The 21927-nt window shown below is 38.6% G+C and overlaps 2 protein-coding genes across 4 annotated transcripts; both read right to left on the bottom strand.

Annotated features, from left to right (window-relative positions):
• Positions 1-242: 242 nt before the first annotated feature.
• Positions 243-7043, bottom strand: LOC146494429 (F-box only protein 6-like). Of its 2 annotated transcripts, none has more exons than XM_085146354.1 (7): positions 6604-7043; positions 6249-6365; positions 4552-4801; positions 4339-4453; positions 4125-4220; positions 2696-2831; positions 243-2611 (listed from the first exon to the last, which is right to left on the bottom strand). In XM_085146354.1, the coding sequence occupies exons 2-7, from the start codon at positions 6360-6362 to the stop codon at positions 2465-2467; spliced, it is 858 nt and encodes a 285-aa protein (XP_085002480.1). In that variant the 5' UTR covers positions 6363-6365; positions 6604-7043; the 3' UTR covers positions 243-2464. The 2 variants fall into 2 exon arrangements, with proteins under 2 accessions (XP_085002480.1, XP_085002481.1); XM_085146355.1 differs by having other exon boundaries at positions 6667-7043.
• Positions 7044-12091: 5048 nt separating this feature from the next.
• Positions 12092-20652, bottom strand: dnajc11a (DnaJ (Hsp40) homolog, subfamily C, member 11a). 2 transcript variants are annotated; one of them, XM_085146344.1, is made up of 16 exons: positions 20519-20652; positions 19588-19717; positions 19385-19458; positions 17852-17953; positions 17609-17737; positions 17359-17481; positions 17140-17213; positions 16851-17040; positions 16681-16766; positions 16364-16480; positions 15832-15987; positions 15636-15705; positions 15374-15431; positions 14220-14362; positions 13891-14020; positions 12092-12540 (listed from the first exon to the last, which is right to left on the bottom strand). In XM_085146344.1, exons 1-16 carry the CDS (start codon positions 20588-20590, stop codon positions 12515-12517), a joined length of 1680 nt encoding a protein of 559 aa, XP_085002470.1. In that variant the 5' UTR covers positions 20591-20652; the 3' UTR covers positions 12092-12514. The 2 variants fall into 2 exon arrangements, with proteins under 2 accessions (XP_085002470.1, XP_085002468.1); XM_085146342.1 differs by having other exon boundaries at positions 12092-14020.
• Positions 20653-21927: the final 1275 nt, after the last annotated feature.

The following is a 21927-nucleotide window of genomic DNA, read 5'->3' as shown; positions in this document are numbered from 1 at the left end:
TGTAAGCCAGAAAAAATCAATATGTTGATCAATTCTTAAATAAGCTCGACTTAGAAGAAAGAGACCTAATGTTTAATAATCTAAATTATTAAATTTAGGGGGGGGGGCATCATGTCATCCATTTATTAAAAATGTGATAAACAGCAGATTCTAAACTTTTCTTTTCTTTCTTTTCTTTCTTTTTTTAAAATTTATTTAAGATATGTATTGGAATGTTTCATTCCAAGACTGTAACATAACACATTATTCATTTATACTGCAAGTATATACGAATTGAACATTTTATTTGATGGGATTTGCAGTCGTGTCAGCATAGACTTAAGGTAGATGCAAGAAGCCTCATAGAATATGGCGTTTCAACGTTATGTTTATCACAGCTCTGACAATATCATAGAAACACAGTAAAAGTCTGTAAAAGAGTCTGTTTCTGACCATATGAGCAGACACATACACATTTGTGGCCTGCTAGAGGTCATTTTGCAGGGCTCTGGCAGTGCTCCTCCTGTTCCTCCATGCAAAGGCGGAGGTAGTAGTCCTGCTGCTGGGTTGTTGCCCTGCTACGGCCTCCTCCACGTCTCCCGATGTACTCGCCTGCCTCCTAGTCGCGACTCCATGCTCTGGATGCTACGCTGAAAGACACATCAAACCTTCTTGCCACAGCTCACATTGATGTGCTATCCTGGATAAGCTGAGCCACATGTCTGGGTTGTAGACTCCGTCTCATGCTACCACTAGAATGAAATCACCGCCAGGATTCAAAAGTGACCAAAACATCAGCCAGAAAGCATAGGTACTGAGAAGTGGTCTGTGGTCACCACCTGAAGTACCACTCCTTTATTGGGTATGTCTTGCTAATTGCCTATAATTTCCACCTGTTGTCTATTCCATTTGCACAACAGCATGTGAAACTATTTGTCAGTGTTGGTGGACAGTGGACAGTTTGATTTCTCAGAAGTGTGATTGATTCATCTTCTTCTTCATCACTCACTGTCACTTTTAAGTATATGAAGGAAAAGGAAAAGTGAAATAAACCCTTCAAAAGTGCTTGAGAGCAAAGTTGTAGTTTGTTTTTATCCCGGGATTACAATGGCTCTTTGGTATTAAACAAAACAAGAACATCAACAAAAGGTGATGTTAGACGTTTGTAGTCACGAGGAAGGATATAAATGTTTCATGTTGTATGCAAGCATGCATTGATTTACACATTTACACTTGGTCTCTATATGGTGTCAAGACCAGGAAATAAAAAATATAGAAACAAAGTAACCGTAAAGCCCAAAACACTTTAATTTTTGTTTTCAAATTTCACATAGTGCTATATAGTATATGGCTTTCAAGTTTCCCTCTTAAGCATGTGTTAACATTTAAGCTTACATAATTATATCCAGTTCTCACGCTACAAAATGGAAAGTAAAGGCAAGTATGTGTAAGGCAAATATGGATTAAGTCACATGCTGGCTTCCAGACAAACAGGTCAAGGTGCACAAGAAATCACTGAATACTCATTCATCCTACATCAACAACAGAATGCAAATATAAATCACACTTGCATATTATTTGACAAAAACTCAAAACTAGAAGGACAGGTTTTATCTCCAATAATCACAGTTAAACTAGCAGACAAATTAAACAAGTCAATCACTCAATGGAAATAATTGGCTTCTGACAAGATCTTATACATCCAGTTCAATGAAACTGAAGGGGTTCTTATGTCTAAAGCAGTAGCTGTTCTCACAAATACCTGAAATTTTCCAGATAAAAATTTAACAAATTTACAGGACAACACAAAATGTTTAATTTAATCAAATTATACAAATGCATCTTACAAATCATTACAAAGTATATTTTTCCAAAGATTTTTTGTTTTAATGTTGATAAACATTGACTCATGAAAAGTTGTGGAATTAGGTTAATTGGTAACTCTAAATTGCCCACAAGTGTGAATGTGAGTGAAAAATGGTTGTCTGTCTCTGTGTTAGCCCTGCAAAAGACTGACGACCTTTCTAGGGTCTACTCTGCCTCTCGCACTAAGACAGCTAGGATAGACTCCAGCCCCCCCCCCACAAACCTGAAAAGTATAAGTGGAAGAGAATGGATGGATGGATGGATGGGCTCATGAAAACCGGAAATCCAGCTACAAATTAGTGATCATTTCATTTTGAATTTGGGTAAACTTTGACATGTATTTGTACATGAAATAGTACTTAGCCTGTCAAATTAAATAATACTCAGTAATCTTCAATATTGACATCACAATGACAATCGCACAAAGCAAGTGAACAGACTTTTGTTTATTTAAGGTGTTCTGTGTGAAACATTAAAGAAAATGACTTTTCACTGGAAAACTTGTAACATACAGAGATTATAGCTCTGGAAACATGAATAGATGGTCAGTGAGATGTAAGAAGATAATGTGCAATTGCAGGCAAACGCAGGATGGAAGAACTGGACAAATTCCAACAAGCTATGTGTCCACTGCTGGACATATTTCAACGCTGCTGTCTGTGACACGTATTCCATACCATCCAGCCCAGAACTGTGTGTCCTTGCCACCATGGCTAAAACGAATGTATCTCACTCCCCGTTTATAGTCCCGGAATACATGGATTTTCTGAAAAATAAATATCGGTAGACCAAATATGCTGGTGGGTTCTGCACTGTTACTAAACTTTATTAAATTTCACTTTGTACATACCTGTTTCCACTCCTGATCATTCCACTGATCAAAGAAAACAGTATCGGGAGTATACGACTGGACAACATTCTGCTTTGCATCCAGCAACTGCACAAGGATTGAATATTCACATCCACAATCCCATCGTGGTGCATACCTGTAACGAGGATGTATTTGTACAAAGATTAGGGATCACCAATCATATCAAGCTACGTTTTTCTCTCTTATTATTCAAGCCTTAAAAGGGATATATTCCTATATGTTATCAGTAAGTTTTGTTTAGTTCCACTGTTTCAAAAACTAAAAAACTTTTTACTTTGGGCATGACCTAAAGGTTTTTGTTAAGTGCAAATTTTTTGCACAAAGTAGGGTTTTCAAACTTGATCTCAACACCATTTTCAATATCAACAGGAAAATTCTGACCGATTGCCACAACAACAGAACTATTTGCAAAGAAGTCATGTCTCAAAAAATGTAATTTAGCAAAGCAAGTTTAGAGATATTATTTGTTTTACAAACTATTTAGATAATTTCATTACAGATCGAGAAATATTTAAGAATGTATTAATAAACCAAAGGCCACAACAAACATGACAATACTTAACATCTAAATAATTTAATTATTGTATAGAAAAACTATATTGAAAATTTAAAAATTAACTTTTCTACTATTGCAAAAGTAGAAGTGTATATCATCTTGTCCACATCTGCCTGCAGTCTATCTCTCATTCAATGTTCACACAGCTCCGCTTCTGTCTGCAGTTCTTTACATCCTCAGTGCTGCTCTTCAAGCCCAAACTTGTATGATTCGGCTGCTCTGCTCCAGGTTTCACTCTTTTTGCTCAGATTAGTTCTGCACACTCTGTGATCAGTTCAACTACAGTTTCCCCGCTCCTCTGCACAGACAGCAACCTGCCCGGTTCTCTATGTGTCCGTAATCCGCATTGTCACATCTCAATTTTCCATCCGCGACACATTCAGCCTGCAGTCATTTTTCATCCTTTATCTAACTACAGTCCGCTAGCAGCTAGGTTAATAATAACCAATGGCAAATGTAGCTATCAGTTAATTGCTGATAGAGAAATGGTTAATGTTAACGTATGCATTTATAACAACGGGAACCTCTCGAAATTCTTGAAAAGTTTTGTTCAGTGTTATGAGGATTTACTATTTCATCTATCAGCGAGAGGAGGAGCTATGTGCCTGACTGTCTGCATTGGTCCTGTTTAAAGTTGTGTGTCAGCTAGAGAAGGCCCAGAGGGCTCTGTTGGTACCAGTGCTGTTGCAAATAAATACCTTAATTTTATATATTTTTTTTTTCATATTGATTATAATCAAAGTATGATTTGAACAAATCTAATGTACATTTGAAATGCTTTTAAAAAGTGTACCCAAATCCTTTTTGCAACAAACTAAAAAACTGTCAGTATGTCATGTGTATTCATCTTACCAATCAGATATTTTGATGTCTGGTTTGAACTTATCCATAAAGGTCGGGCTGTAGCCCTCCTTTTCCAAATCAATTACCTGCTCCTTTGTGCACATTCTGCAAAAACAGACATGATTTTAAAATAGTTTAACATTTAATACTAGTACATCATTTGAATTAAGCATATAAAAATAATTGCCATTTATTTTTTGGAGGACTACTGGTAAATACTCACTGAAAAGAGGTCACAAAGTTTTTCTTGACTACTTCATTTGGATGTGGCACCATAACGTCCTCTAATTTCCACCCATCACCACCATTCTCCTTTATCATCCAACCTGTCATTTTTCCTAGAAAACAAAAACCCACAAAGGTTTGCATCTCATTTTATTTTTAAACACACAAAAACTGTTTTTCATATCAGTTGTTGAGCTTCAAGGATTCTGACCTTCTCCTCTTGGATTCTTGAGAAGATTTCTTCTTTTCTTGCATAAGAAGTAAAATAACCTCCAGTCTTCAGGTGTTTTGGAAGAATCACGAAGGTTGTATCCTTCTCTTCTACATCTTACTCTCCATAAAGATTCACTGTCAGCCACTTCTTTCCACTGTGAGCACACCAACCGACAAACATGAACCACCTGGTCGGCCGGAACATGTAGGAAGATTTCCTCCAGGATCTCCAGAGGAACAGGGAAGAACTAGATTTTAAAAAAAAAAAAGCACTCATAAGAAGGAGCTTTAAAAAAATAAGTTCAGTTTTCCATCACTGCACCTGGATCAATAGTCCCAGCTGTTTACATAATCTCACCATTTGAACTACATCAGCATTTTACAATATTATTGATTTCCACAGACAACACAAAAAAAAAGAAAAAGAACAAAACAAAAGCTTTTAAAAAATTAACTTTTCCAGCACTTCATGAACTTTCATTCACAGGGTGGCTATAAAGCACATTTGAATTCCTTCTAAATGAGGTTCCTTTGTGCTTGCACTGAAATAGTAACTATTTAAACTGTTTTAATCACAAAACCTAGAAACCAAAGATGTGTATGTCTGGCAGACAAAACCCTGCCTCTGAATGTATTTTTCTTTCTACATAAGGATTCTTGCTAGACTGGAATTATAAAAAAGGAAATGTTCTGTTGTGCTACGATTGTTTTCTTTTTCTTCTGATGACAGGCAGCTACTGATGACTTAAGCATTAGAAAAGGTTCCCCAGATGGTAAAAAATGTCAAGTTGGCCATGTTGCTTGTTTAAGTGACACAAATCTCCCTTTATTTGTTATGATGCAAGTTCAACCATCCAGCTAACAAAATCCCAGTTAATTCTCTTCATCTGGATGTATTGTTTTTTTTTTTATTGGGACAATAATTTCATCACTCAAAGTGACTTTTTCCATTCTCCAAATCTGAAGATGTTTCTGAGTCACAGTCATTATGTGATGATGATCACATCAGTGTGATGCATAATCCTCTCTGCAAAAGTTTTACATTTGTGCCAATAGATGCAAAACCTTTGCACCTCTTTACCCACAAGATTCCAAAACCATTTTAGCTTAAAACCTGTGATTGTTCAGGGAATATAAAAGATTAAATAAAAAGACATCAAAGGCTCCCATCTGACCCACTGGATGGGCCAGTTTCACCAATATTTCATTATATTTTGTATTCTTTCTCCTTAATGCAGATTTATGCTTCAGCAGGAATTATAAAAAGGAATTGCAAACCCATTTGAAACTCGGTAACCTGGCGTTCACGTCTCTAGGGGGCAACCCCAAAACACTGTGATTGGTCTGTTGAGTACCCCTGTTTCCTCTCATGTACTTGGAAAGTGTTTTTGTGTAAGTCTTTTTTTTCCTTCTAAATTTAAAGGGGGGTTTCCCTTCCCGCTGTCACAAAGTGCTTCCTTAAGAGGAGTCGCGTGATTTTATGGGGGTTTCTCCAGTACTGCTGCGTCTTTACCTGACAATATAAAGCGCAATGAGGCAACTATTTGTTGTAAACTGACACTATATAAGTAAACCTGAACTGAACTTTATCACTTTGCTCTTTTCCGTTGCTGGCTGATGGACAACAAACAGCACATGCAGAGACAAAGCTCATTCAGCAGTTACCTTGTGTTTAAAGTCCAGTAAGGCACTCACCTCTTGAGCCGAGGACGAGGTTGCCTGCTGTGCTACAACGTAGCTTGTGCCAGACTTTGAACTCGCAGTACCATGGCTGTGACTTGCACCCATGACTTTCGTTTTCCTCTTCATGCCCTGCGACGAACCAAGGGCTGTAAAGTAGCCTGATGTTACTGTACCCCCTCTCTGTCTTCTCCAAAAACAAGTCTTTTCTAACGTCGTTGGTGTTGACCCACTTGTAGCCGACAACGCGGAAGTGCAGCTACAGATAAGGTCCAACTGCTTTATAGATTAGAACTCATAATGTTACAAGACTAAATTTAACCAACGACAAGTGACTCATTTAATTTCTACAGTCAAAGTAATCACTTACGGGAATACATGGTTTGTACTCTCATGTTACGTTGCCCTTCCTGTCAGTTGCGGTGGTATTTACCTCGAGACATTCGAGCCGCCCTTCATAGGCGGGGATATGCTCTAAAATGCTACATAGGTAGTTCGTCCACAACAGTCACTCCCACTGGGATTGCACTCTCTAGCACGCAGTAACTGAAGAACACAGACTGATTATGTTAATACCGTAAAACACCGGGGATACTCCGGAAAACATTCCTAGCTAACACTCTTCTAAGCCTTCTTGACGGAGACTTCCGCTATGGGTCATCCGGGGATTTTCCCCCTTTTTTAAATGAACAATTTCGAACAGCAAATAGGCACTATTCATCAAATCGTTTCTATCAAATAATTTACGCAGCTTATTTCATATATAGTGTAAGAAAGTTTTAAGGTATTTCTTTTTTCCAGCTTTCAAACAACTTGGAATAGTTTTTTAAATATAATTTTTAATGCTAGAAAAGTAAATAATGAATGATAAAAAATAATAACAACAATTAATAATAATTAAAATGTTGTATTATACAAGTCTTGATGCATGCTCAAATATCCAGGTAAGGAAATTCCAGGATTTCACTTCACTGGGAGAGAAATCACTCATTCAAATGACTTCTCTCCCACTGAAAAGCGCAACGTCCAGATGAACAGATTCAACATTCTGGGTTATTATCCAACATTTCACATGTCTGCATTGCATAAAATCACGCAGAGATCAAATTTTCATTTTCATCTCTACGTCTATGGGTTTAGAGGATCAGTTAAATTTGTATATCCGCTAGGGTTAAATACTCACTCAAAGAGGTTGCAAGTTTGTTTTGACTGCTTCATCTGGATGTGGTCTCCTAATTCCCCAAGCAACCCACTGATCGCCACCATTTCTCAAGATCTTCCAGCCATTCAGTCCTTCTAGAAAATAAACAAATAAATAAATAATAGTAATAGTAATGGTGTTTTAAATGTTTTGGATTCATTTGAAAATGAATCATACTACTATGTTAAGTAAAGTTCATTTTATGGTTACTTACCTTCTCCATTTGGATTCTTGAGATTTCTTTTCTTTTTGGACAAGAAATAAAACAACTTCCAGTCCTGTTTTTTTTTAACTACAGATGGGATGCCCTTCTCTTCTGCACCTTTTTCTCCACAAAGATTTGCTGTCAATCACTTCCTTCCACTGATGACATACTAATTGACAAACACAAACCACCTGACAGGCAGGGACATTTAGGAAGATCTCCTCCAGGAGCTTAAAATAGAGAACAAAAACAGAAAGACAAAGAGAGCACACGGACACAAGGACAAAATATAAACTGGTAGAAAGAAGTCAGTGATGTACACTAGTAAATGCATAAGGACTGAAATGTTAAGTGCATCATGTGCCGTTCCCAGCAGCCCGAGTTTATAACAAAACAACTAAGAATGTTTCAAGGTCACTGGATTCTGCCCTAACTGGGTTTTATTAAAAAGGACATTTTTAAACCTAATTTGAGGAGATGTCTGTAAATCAAATCGAAACTGGGAGCTGCTTACAAGGGAGAGAAGCTTGATAGCTGACTGCTCTGACTCACAATTTGCTTTTGGAACCACAAGCAAACCTAGAGTAGAAAGACCTCCACTGGGATGATATGATATTATAATGAGGCCTGGTCCCAGTAAGTATTGCTGTTGAACAATTTTGGATTCAATGGAGGTCTTTCATGGAGCTTTTTAAACAGCCTAATAATAAGGAATTACAACACAAAAAGACTACAGTAGTGCAGATTACTACTATTTACAAACCATGTTGGGTGTGACTGCTATCAGAACTGAAATCTGATATTGCAAAGAGAAGTCGAAGCGACAACAGTCTGACACATTTTAGACTCCTTAAAAACATGAATCATACGAATCTTGGTGCACTATATCTACTCCACCCAGCAAAGCGGGGGTGAGATATATCATAATTGTACCCAAGGCCAATGTTCGCTTGTATGAAATATTATCCTAGCAATGTTTATATTTAGTTAGAAACAAACTTTCTGGGGTCATTGGGGGGTTTGAGGCATTACTTTCCCAGCCAAAATACAGGAAGCGCATTTATTTCCAACTAAGAAGTTGTTTTTGTTTTTATTAAGTGCATATTTTTCCTTTTTAAAGAGTGGTGTCTTGGGCAAAATGTTTGGCATTTACATTCAATCAAATGTAAAACCACTATATCTCCAACAACCAACTAAAGAACGGCTGACTTGGGTAGGAGTGGTTGCATTACTCTTCCAGCCAGCAGCTGACTGTGGCCTAACAGTAAGTGCTGGTGAAAGCACAATAGAAGTAATTAAGGTGCATATTTTTATTCTTCACTCTAATCTCAGTAGTGGGGCACTATAACAATGCGTTTACATCACTACATAAAAAAAAGTTTGTTTTCTGTAAATGAAAAATAACAAATTTTAAGATCATTCGAAATTTCGACCTAACTTTTTTAAGAAACAAGCTTCCGCATGAGGCAGCCCCTTCGATTTGACATAAATAACTGAAGAGGGAAAATGTTATTACTTGTGGACAAATATGGACTTTTTGTATCAAAATGTGCGAAACAGCAGAAATATTCTAAGTTGTAAGTTCTGAAGCAAACAAAACTAAAAATGTTACAATTATGCACGATCGTAGGATCTACTGCATTGCTATGTTTTGTCTGTCCCTCCTTATGAGGATCGTCTTTTCACCTTCATTGCGGTTTGATGAGAAGTTCTTCTTTCCTACAGGACGTTAATATCCAATCGAAGCAGGTTGCTGTCAGATTTCGTGTATTTGTGGATAAACTGCCATGATCGATTTCCGGTGTATTGGCTATTTTGCGCGAGGAGGATAAGGTGACTAAAAATGCAATTAACGCGGTTTATTTTGTTTCTATTAACCTGATCGGTTCTACATTTCAAGTAACTTTTAGGGACTCTTACATCTGCATTGAGAGATGAGGCTGACGCTGTTGCAGCTGCTGAAGACTTCTTAGGCGGACTTTGGTCCGGGTCGGAGCTGCTGCTTTCATCCATAGTGCTCCTCATGTCTTCGATCTATGGAACGCCAGGACTGCCATAATGAATTAATTAAATACACCATTAAATGATTAATTAAATGTGTCAATAATTAATTAAAATGGGAAATAATTAATTAAATAAATAGTTATGACACATGTAATTAATTAATTATTGACACATTTAATTAATTATTTATGTATTTCACATTTTAATTAATTATTGACACATTTAATTAATTATTTAATGATATATTTATTTATTTCATTTTGGCAGTCCTGGCACCTGGCTCTCATCATGAAATAATTTTATCTGTCAACCTCACCCATCAAACTCAGGGGGCGGGGTTAACGCTGATCGACTCAAAACCATTGCTTTGGCCTGGTGGCCATTGTTTTTAGCACACAACAACCAGCATGTGGAAACTAACAGAACTGAACTTTGAAAAACCCTGTTTGTGTGTGTCACCAAATACAGTTTTAATATTTTTTAACCGAGAATGTAGTGGTTTAATCTTCATGTGTCTGGTCGGTTTCTCAAGATACAGCCTCTTTGCAAAAGTGCTTCGATGATTTCGGAGATGTCTGCCCAGTCTCACGGCAAAGCGGGGGATAGACCCGCTCACCTCGCAAGCAATCGAGCTGTTATTACCACCGACAAAGCGCAGGCCCCGGTACACCTGTAATAATCCCCGCTGACACGGACTTCTTTTACTGAGGTTATATTTATGAGGGTTTTATTTCCTGATGTTCTTATGTGTCCTACGTGTTTCACTCGCCAATTCTAAATTATAACTAACATTAAAAACATGTTTAAGGAGGAGAGAGAGCAAATAAATTCGATTAACAGCTGATCTTTGGGTTTTTGTTCAGTAATCAGCGTGACCTGTGTATAAACGCATAAAAGAGATAACGTTGGTGTTTCCGTCATGTAGTAACTGCTGGCTTTAACTGTACAAAGGTTGTTCGAAACTATGACACACATACAGACTTCATGATGTTCGGCTAATATTTTTATTGTGAATATTAATCATGAGGGTAAACGGCCCTGTACACCACGGAGCAAGATCAGCATATCCACGATATCTTCAGCTCTCTGAGGTAACACAGAGTTTCCCAGCTGACTAATCTAACTGTCATCTACGAATAATTCACGGGTCATATCAATATGATTTTACAGAAAAGCATCCTTAATACTGCCAACTATTCCAGAGACGTGAAAATCTACAGCATAAAGAACACAAAAATATAGCAGTCTAACGCAACACTGTAACAGAGATGAACCGTCAGTTTGTCAAAGTGGAATGAAAGCGATTGGTTGAACAGGTGTTCGTGATCTGTGTTTTCTGCATTTTCATCAGCGTAAGAGACTCAGCAGCAGATTAGAATAACAGTTATACATTTAATAAATTACCAAATGAACGCAAGAAACAAGCAAACTTGTTCCGACAATTTGAGTTTGTGTTCCCTCAGCTGCAGACTCGCTGCTGTTTAAATGTTTGAGAGGAAGATTAGATATAAAGCAAACGTCAAACATAGACTCAGTCTGCGTTCACATTTGATATGAGGCCAGGACGGATAATGGTTGTGTCCTGTTTTAAGATCATACATGTAAAATTGTTGTCTGACCTCCGTCGATCCAGCCGCTCAGAGTTAACTGAAGTTAACCTGGATAAATTATAGTTAAGGAGTATCACAGATAACACCCACGTGAGCTGTGTGACTGTTCACCACTACACTGAAATCAGTAGGCTATTACTGAAATACACGTGCTATTTCATAAACTATGATATAAATCATACATAAATAATTAAATGTGTCAATAATTAATTCATTACATGTGTCATAACTATTTATTTAATTAATTAATTCCAATTTTAATTAATTATTGCCACATTTAATTAATTATTTAATGGTGTATTTAATTAATTCATTATGGCAGTCCTGGCGTTCCATATTCGACAACCAGTCCAGTCCATGCTCGGTCCTCTGCCGAAAGAGCCTTAAGTAAAGGAAAACTGAAGTGAAACAGACGCCTAGATTTCAGGAAGTCAACTGACGTGGTTTCCAGTAAATTTCACGTGTCATCCCAGAGCCCGTTAGTCATCCCGAGCAGGCAGAGATCATGCTGTGACTCAGGGTTCCAGTATCTTTTACATTCATCCAGAAAGTGAAAGAACTGCGTTTGTTCACGGAGCGACATACAAATGCCTTCGGGGTTGTGGCAGGAGGGTCATCCAGTATGAATATCTGGCTAATCAAACATGCTGAAATACCCGCACGTGTGAGTCAGGGCCAAAAGAAGGCGATTCTTCTATTTCTGGTAAAAACGAAAGCAAGTTGACTATTTTCTTGGCTACAACAAAGTAAAGACAGTTCATACCAAAAGCATGACAAAAAAAGGTGTTTTGGTTGTTTTTGTGTTTTTAAATAAAGGGGCAATAATAGTTCAACAATATGAGAGAGATAGATTTTAATCATATGGCAATTAAACAGAGGTGCATTCATGTCTTCAGTCACACAGGCACTGCAGTTTTTGTACAATACAGTACACAGAACTCTGTTATAAATTACAAGCAATACCAAAAATAAATGGATACCACAGAGCCGGGGACACCCGGGAATTAAGATGGTAGCCATTGATTTTGGTGTCACATCAGAATTTTAAGCAGGCCGCGACCCAGTCCATAGACACAGATTAATCCAGTCTGTGATGATTTTATTCCTCTCTGCATATTTAAATGAATATAAACACAAAAAAGTAAATTCACAATTTCTGCGTAACAGAGACTTGAATCCATGTCGTATCTAAAACAGAGTTTTATCCATCTTCTGTTAAACAGTCAAGAGGTGAGTCTTTTTGGTCAGTGGGAGAGTGCTCCTATGTGTCTGCATCAATCCTGTGAGCTGTAAAGTAGAAATAACGTCCACAAAGTCAGATCGGGCACGCCCAGATGGCAGATAGCCTAGCACGGTATATCTTAACAGACATTTTCAAATAAATAAAAAACAAAGAAACAAACAAAGAAAAATCTGATGTTTAACATATCAAAAGACTTTTAGATTTACCGTAAATTTACCCTGCAGTCTAAAACTAGGACGGGTAAGACAGAAAACAAAAGTATGAATCTGCAAGTATGTTAACACTATAGAAATTGTGGAAATGCTGGTACTGTACTCACTTCCGGCCACTTCGTTTGGTACATCTTGCCAGTACTGGGCTGGACCCTATTTTGCCTTCTGAGCTGCCTCGATTCTTTGTTGCATAGATTCAATAAAGTTCTGGAAACGCTGCTCAAAGATTTCGGTGCATACTGATGGCATTACATTTAAAGATGCTGTTAAATATTTGCTGGCTTCGTATTCATCCATGATGCGCATTTGGTGTTCGACAACATCTCAAAGATGCTCTACTGAATTGAGATCTAATAACTGTTGAGGCTGCAGAGTATAGGAACCTCATTTCCATGTTCAAGAAACCGGTTTGAGGCAATGTGAGATCTGTGACATGACACACTATCCTGCTGGAAGCAGCCATTAGAAGACTGGTATAATGTGGTCATAAAGGAATGGCCATGGTCACCAACAATACTCAGGTAGGCTGTGGTGAAAATCCAAATCATGGGAAATACCTACAAGTTTATAAACTCAGCAACAGATTCGTACCAGAGTAAACAAACTATAGGTTTGAAAACATCCTAAAACTCTTTAGACCAGGCAAGTTTTTCCAGTCTTCCTTTGTCCAATTTTGGGCTGGTCTGAATTGAAGACTCAGTTCTCTGTTCTTAGTGGACAGGAGTGACACCCAGTGTGGTCTTTTGCTGCTGCTTCAAGTTTCAAAGAGCTGTGCATTCAGAGATGCTCTTCTCCATACCTTGCTTGTAAGCACTGCTCAATTTGAGTTGCCACTGCCTTCCTATTAGCTTGAATCAGCCTGACTATTCACGTCAACATGCCATTTTCACCTAGAGAACTCACTCTCACTTATCTTTTTTTAAACCCCAGAGATGGCTGTGTGGGGAAAATCCCAGTGGATCAGCAGTTTCGGGAACACTCAGTTCAGTCAATTTGGCACAAATAAATATGCCACCTTTCTCCCACCGATTCTCCTCAGCAGGTCATCGTCTACATGTCCGAATGAGTCGAATTCCTGATATGTGACTGACTGTTAAGATATTTTGCATTTAAAAATGACTGAAGAGGTGTACCTAAAAAAGTGGCCAGTGAGTGCATAAGCATACTGTCCAAAGGACTTACATTGCTTTGGTATCCTGAGTGACTCCGTATCTCCCGACAGGACTTGATGCATGACCCCGCGGAATTGATAGAGCACCTTCAGGCTCTTCTCCTCCCCCACACAGGGGTCATAAAAGCCAGGGAGTCCTGACTGGAAAGGGAACACAAAGTCATGCAGCACTGCCAAGAGACTAAATAACGTAGCGAGCCGTGGACGTCAACTTGTGAGGCTACTCTATTTTTCTGCAGGAAAACACTTAATTCTTAAAAAATTATTGGAATAAACACTATACTTGTAAAACTGACTTTTCATGTGTTACATTTTGAGTTTGGAAGTCTTGACTTATTACCTTGGTAGCCTCAGTGAGGATGAGTTTTGAGTCTTTCACCAGACACTGCAGTGGCACGGTCACATCAATGACCTTTGCCCTCTCGTGTTTTCTGCTGTTGTCTGTGACGAACTTGCCGTACCAAGCGTTGAGGATAATGAGACCTGTTTAAGTAAGCAGCATCAACATTAAAACCTTTCTTCTGCAATAAAACATCAATAAAACACCCGTTTAGTATTAAGAGTTCAGAAAACCAAGGTTGACTATTAAACACAAATCTCTATTTTCACAGTTCGAACGTTATGTGCCAGCAGTTGCAGCTAAAGAGTCTATGAAGAGACCAGTGAACTTTTTTTTCGTCATTTGTAAAAGTAATTTTGCAAGTGCGCAATAAAAAGACATAAAAACACCATAATTCATTTTAATCACAGGCTGCATAAACAACACTGTAACCATTTACGAGTGTGGTCAATTAACTAGAAAAGAGCAGCTGCATGCCTGTCACTACACGCACACACACACACTGTTATTAACTGTTACTTTATAGGCCTGAAGTCTAAAGGACCGCCGATGATACTAAAAATCAAACAATCTCAACTGTGACAGGTGTCATAAGGCAATTATCGCTCGTCAAACTCCCATAGGTGAAAATTGTGCTGTCTGCTCAAAGCTTTTTGTTCCTCTGCTTATCAAAGACAAACTGAAAAAGAAGACTAATTATCACCAGTTGAAAAGAAAGTAGCAGGGTCACAAAAATCCACTAAAAACTACAGTTCTTTATTAACTGTTTTAGCTTAATTTAAAAAGAAATTGGTGTGAACAATGCAAGTTACCTGATACTCAAAGGAAAGTCGGTTTTAGTGAACCTCTGAAGACGATGATTACAGTGTTTTCTATGTTTTTTTAAGTGTGTGGTAGGATTTATCAACAAGTAAAAACAAAGACTTTTTTCCTTTTGCTAATAAAGGATTATTTTTATTTTGATGTAGCCAAACGCTGCAATATGTGAGAATTTACACTTTGTACTGAGCAACATTCAAGCCGACATCAATAGATTTCGCTCAAAACGTACAAAAACAGCTCTGAATCCAAAATAATTATGTTTTTTCTTAACAATCGGCTAAAAATAACATTATTTTCAGGATACCGCTTTCTTTAAATATTACTAATCTTACCCATCCGAGACTCCTCAGCTTCAATAATCCTGCGCACTGACTCCTGCATGAGCAAGACCTTTAGATATGAAAAGAGACACAAATAATGAGGTTTTACATTGTGTGGATTAAACTAATGAATTTGACTAATGCTCTGCATTTTATCTAATCCCATCTCTCTCTACTGGCAAGAATAATACTGCTTGACAGACACAACACCTGCATCGCTTATCTAACGTTGACAACAACGCAGGATCAGCACCGCAGCTTGTAAAATACTCACAGCAGCTTCTGCCTCCTGTTTCTTTTTGGCTATATCAGAGGCCGAGCTCTCCCTTTGCTTCTCCAACTCTCTGTTGAGTTCAAAGATAAATGGAGAAATAAAATGAGCTCATAAAATCTGCCCATAATAATACATGTGGCGCTACTTCCAATAACACCGCTTGCGTGAAACAACTAAGGTAAAGAAAGTTTCTTACTGTTCCTTCTGGGCCCGCACATATGGCCGAATAATAAGCTGCTGCATGGCGAGGTAGAATACCAGTGGTCCCACTGTGGCGTAAAATACAGCACTAGGCAGGAGTTGGTCAGTCAGGTGAATAGGGAAGAAATACGTCTGGCTGGCTCTGTTAAGTCTGTGGATAGAGAGTTGGTTTTAATATTTCTATCTATAGTCGTATGCCTGAGGTTGAAAACACAGCAAAGTGAAAACACTGCAGAACTCCAGGTCAAGTGGGAGAGTGAGCTGTGCGCTGTTTCTCAGATGATTAATTTATGTGATATGCTCTCCTTAAGTCTGTCTGTGTCTAAAAATAAAATGTAAGCTGTACATACACTTGCTTTTAAATCATACCCCAGGAACACCTAACATCATATTGTATTGAATCCTGTGTTAACATGTGCAGATACACACTCCCAATTTGTGAAAAAAAGGAGAAATGGCAACAAGAAATTGAGGGAAACTCGGTAACCTCCAATGAATGGGAAATTGGAACAACGAGTTACACTTACTTAATCTTGAGGGAGACACCTTGGGGCACTCCCACGCTGACTGTGGCCCCCAGGACACTGTGTCGACTGATCTTCCTTTCGGCACCGTATTCTACCACAGTCCCAAAAAACCCTGATCTGCACCAAAAGCGCAAAGTTACAACCACTCTACCCATCATTTACTTTAACAGGCCAGTTCCCTGCACAACAATTATCCCAGCCAAACTTCATTTAATAGAAACATTAATCACTCTAGAGTTTTACACCACAAAAGCAACGTTAATATGACCTACAACAGGGGTTCCATTATGAACACATATTGCTCGTTAACAACATACTTTACTGAGCCCTTAATCTTCGTCTGGTCTTCATCCTGAAACTTGTACTGGTAGCTCATCATCATAAAAGTGTGAGGAATGCCAAGCTGCAGAGATAAAATGTGCGTGTTAATCTTGGTGATACTGAACCGGCTGTGATTTTCAGTTAAATATCACTCCTGGCTCCTAACCTGCATTGCGAAGGTGAAGTGGCTGCTCTTAGTGTCCCTCACTATGCTGGTGTTCATAGAAGACTGGATCCCCCAGCGCCACTGCAGGTACCCCATAGTGTTCTTGTCTAGGTGACGGGCCAGCACCGTGGTGAACCCAGGACGCACGCCTCGAGATGAAAACTGGAGCCCGCACTGAGCAGTCACAAAGCTGAGACAACACGCAAAATAAAGAAATCGGTGAAATTGTTCACGTTGTTGCAAAAATATTGAGGATTGACTTATTTTTCTCTAGCACTGTTAAGCATACAATCGAGGCGTCAAGTTGCGGAATATCTTCATTCCGAGGAAAGGTCCATGAGTGTCTCCGGCTCCCAACTCTACCTGTTTAAACACAGACAGCAAAAACGTCTCACATCTTAAAATGTCAGAGTGTGTTATTAAAAACACACACACGCCTGTTTTGTGACAAATCCCAGCAATTTAAAGTACTAGGGAGTGTGCAATGCCCACTGAAAACACAGCATACCTCTCCCCACCCCTTAGCTGATGTGACTCTTCTCAAAGCCAGGTTAATAGAGCCGCCTCCGTTTCCATTGTGTGTTGACAAGGACCCAGACAGAATGGCTGTGTCTTTTGTAGTGAGAGGAGCCTGCAATAGAATACATAAAACTGTGAGTCCTGTTATTAGCATCAAGTCAAACATCTTTTCCAAAAGCCATCACAGATTCACTTAATCCAATATATAGAAGAGCAAGAATCCTGGGGCAACCAGTTACCTCTATAGATTGTGATATGTGCATTTTGTTGATTTCCACATGTGGGACTCCACCTCCAACCATATCTTCAAAGTCCTCTTCATACCGGTCAAAAAGGTCTGTGGCGTCAATACCCACACTAATCGTTCCCTGCAAAATTATCACGAATCGATACAGTGTTTATTGAAAATTCATAAACTATGCACACCATTCCTGGGTTTTATTCACTTCAATGCGAGGTTTGTTATCTTCCCTTGAACATACCTTTGGGTTGGTCCTTTGCTGAAGTCTTCTCTCCTCTCGCTCTTTCTGAAGACGCTCATACTCTTCTCGAATCTCTGCAGGGGTTCTTTTCCTTTCCACCACCTGCAGGCAGAAGATATGTTATTTGAATGTAAACTGAGCAGAACTGACTGGTTGCAGATACAGGTTTACACTTGGAAACATAAATAAATAAAAATAAATATATAAATCACTCTCCCATATATTCTTCCTCTGTAAATATTTGTTCTTTCTGCATCATACTTTGTACAGTCCAGCATTATTAGATGAAGGCAAAGGTAGAACAGTTTCACACAAAGGCACCAATGCTACATTTTTTAAGGATGTTATTTTTTAATGCGTGCCTCTTGATGTTTTCATCAGCTTTCTCAAGATGTCGATATCCAGCTAAGAGATATTTGAACACTAACAAAGACAGGAGGCTTTTTCTTTTTGAATTTCTGAATACTGTTTTGCCAACTTGCAATGAATATGGTCAGACGTTACAAGGTACTTTTGACTGCTCCCTTATTGCCCATGGGGTTACCACTGCAGATGGATCCACATATTTGATTTGGAACAGATAAGACTGGCACTGGAATTACACTAGCTTGTGAACCCCTGAAGACTGAGTTTGTGTTTTGGACCATGCATCTTTTCTATGAAAGACAAAGACAAACCACAACACCACAGAGTTCTGAAAATTTAATTACAAAATCTACTCTACGCTTGGTTTCGACTAACAATGCATGTCATATTTATCATGAATTCAATATACAGTATTTTAAGAATGAATAAGTTGACTCTTGTAATCGGTATTGTCAAAATTCAGAACGCTACAGAGCTGGTATTGAAGTTTGCCGCACGTGCAAAGGAAGTTATAGGTGTGTCAGTGTATATTACTTAATAGCAAACAATAGTTCAACACAACGACCATTCTTTCTAACTATGAATGTGATGTATGCTTCAGTGGGAAATCAACCATGTAGGTACATTGTAACCGCAAACCCCTCTGAAACCCTACGATGTAAAGACAATCACAACCTGACATGCACTTCCCTCCCCGTAATTACATGCCACGTCCACACAGCCCATAACTAGTGATTATCATTGATTCTTTCTATTCATTTCTAGCTACTTTTTCACAACAATTTATTTATTTATAAGTGAGAGGATAACAACCATTGCCTCAATATAAGGAATAATAATCACAGTATCAGATTATTAGGAATCTCAAATGTCAGCAATTTCCTGGAATGAGACTGCAGAAACTATTTTAACTGAATGTGAAAAAATTAAGGGATAAATATGTTTGAAGACACCAGACATTGTGGACCCAAGGGAGAAAAAAGTCCCAGCATTTTATTTGTTTCTATCGTTGCTGACACTGGATGTAAAACATGACCACAAGGCACTCAATCAATCAATGGATCACACAGAACAATAAATGCTGGCAGCGACATCAGCCACTCAACATAGGATATGTCATAGGCACTGAAGACGTCTAAACAAGTCACAAGTCACTGAGAGACTCACCTCCCATCCTTCAACATCAAGTCCTCGCTTGCCATAGATATCATAGATGGCACGTGCCTGAGGGTCACTGAGCACTAGAAAGAGATTCAAAATGTAAACCATCAGTATGGTTTCTTTACGTCAAAACATACTCAAGAGCATCAGCAGTTCAACACAGGGTTGAGAAGGGAATCAAAAGGAAATGGGATCAATGCTCTTCTTACCTTCATAAGCTTCGTGTACAAGGTTAAAAAGGTGCTCTGCTTGTCTCTTTAGTTCAGGATCCCGGTGTTTGTCTGGGTGATAGAGCATGCATAATCGTCTGTATGCCGCCTTCAGTTCCTCCTGCGTAGCCTGAAGGGAAAAAAGACAGCACAGCATAGTTACAACATAACATAACGTATTAAACATATTAAATATGTTTAATAACATATTAACGTTATTAAACATAACGGATTAAAATTTGTTTTTAAAAATGTAATCTAGCCTACCATTACCCCCAGCATATTTTATGTTTTAAAATCACTCGGAGTGATATTTTTATAACAGATTCGGAATCAAAGTTTTTACCTTCCTTGCTTAAGAATGTGGAACTTATAATAACACTTATAGTTCAGTATACTTATACACTTTAGCCTGCCAGCAAATTGTTTTCTTTTGCATAACGAATTTTCAGATAAACACGATGCTTTTTGCTGCTACAAGTAAATAATCACGACCAAAAACGTCCGATTCCTGCAGACTTAAAAAGTCCATTTATACTATAATCAGCACTGCGTGTTGCATGCTGCAGCTCCGAAGTTACATTAGCTACTTAGCACTCTCCAAAGTACATGACATACATGTGAAATTGAGAAAAAAACAAAACAATTGCCAGTCCGGAAACATCAACTCTTAGATTGCCACATAAACACACCGGTTCTCTGTTCTACACAAGCAACATATTACGCTGCCAAAGCTGTCACCCCACGACTCTTCTGTGCTCACTGAAACAACCGAAGAGTTAATCAATGTCGAGGGTCACTAGTTAGCTGCCTAGCTAATGTTTCATCTATGTTTGGGAGCAACGCTTTAATAACAGCAGTATAAAGTTTTTAGGACGACCGATGCTGAATCCGCACACGCAATCATTCAGATCCCAGCTGCATATTGTACCTCTCTTCTGACATTTAGCAGGGAATAATAATCATCACTGGCGAGCTCATCATCGTCTAAGGGAGACGCCATGTTCACACCCGGTCATCTCTTCTTTGTGTCACTTGTGTCGTTCCAAGTCTCCTCTTCGCGCTCTGTCGCCCCCTGGTGTTGGGATGAGCGACAACTCCGCGGCCGTTTCCTAAATGCTGACACATTGCTACGCGGTCCTGTGCATATTTAAGTTTGAATTCATTAATTGCAGTTGATGTGCTTATGAGGAATAATGCGTAGGAAAGAAGTATGAAGTAACCCGGCTTTTTTTTGCTTTTGTTTTGTTGTTGTTGTTTTTGCACTGCAGCCATCCGCGAATTTACTTTAAAGTTACTTTAGTGTTCATTCAAGCTGATTTATTTTATTTCAGTTTTACAAATGATACTATATAATGGCTAAATAACGTGCAGGGGAGAAATATTATGTATATACACCGAATGTTCTTTTTTATGTGAGAGAAAATGAATATTGCTCATATTTAGAGGGAACGTGTATGCCTTAATTCTAAAGGGATATTGCCTGCATCACATTCAGCTATAGAAGCAATTAAGGCAGGGGGTGAAGAAAATCACATTAGGTCTTTCATTAATTACTCTCCTCGCAATAACAACAAGCCGTTGACTGCACGAGGCGCAGCAGCAGGCAGCAGAGGAGCTGTTCTTTCAGCACCACCTCAAACTATACACTGCATTTCAACGCTGACGGCCAGCAGCCTGTTAAAGGCTGTCCTTGAGTGGAGTACCGCAGTTGAAGCGATTAAGCACAGTGATCTGTAATTAGATTGCCTCTAGCCATTTAACGTATATTGTCAAGCATGTGTGATTGCGCCATAATGATAGCAGTTACAAGAAAATCCTGCGTGGCATATAGCGGGTAGAGTTAAAAGTTAACTCTGGACCAGAAACAGCTGTTTACACGGACTCCACCGCCGGCAGCCTCCCTCATGGTGGAACAAGAGGTGGTATCCACATCTCCTGGAAATCAATGCGGTTTTCAGTATTGTGGTGAAATCATTTAGACAGGCCTACAGGGGGAAAAGTAGTCTGCAGGCTCCCCAATGTAAACGGACACATGATTGACAGACTGCGCAGAGTACTGTCCAATATGTCTCAAATGCTTTATCATTTGTTTCTTTACAGGGCTGCATATTTGTCTTCAACTCAAACTCGGTGTCTTAAACACGGGGAAATGAAACTAAAAACAAAGTGCTCCATGATGGATGATTATGGAAAATTCTCTCTTTTTTTTTCTTTTCTGAGGCTGAACCTCCAGTTATTAGTTGTACGAACCAGCTCGTATCTCCAGTATCAGATTAGATAAGCAGACTTTGATTAAAAAACAATTAATGAAGAACATTAAGCACTTAATTTCTTCTA

This window comes from Neolamprologus multifasciatus, chromosome 20 (genome assembly GCF_963576455.1).
Source record: "Neolamprologus multifasciatus chromosome 20, fNeoMul1.2, whole genome shotgun sequence".
In the NCBI taxonomy this organism is placed as follows: Eukaryota; Metazoa; Chordata; class Actinopteri; order Cichliformes; family Cichlidae; genus Neolamprologus; species Neolamprologus multifasciatus.
Note: the sequence above shows the minus strand (reverse complement) of the source record. Positions and strands in the feature narration are given on the sequence as shown.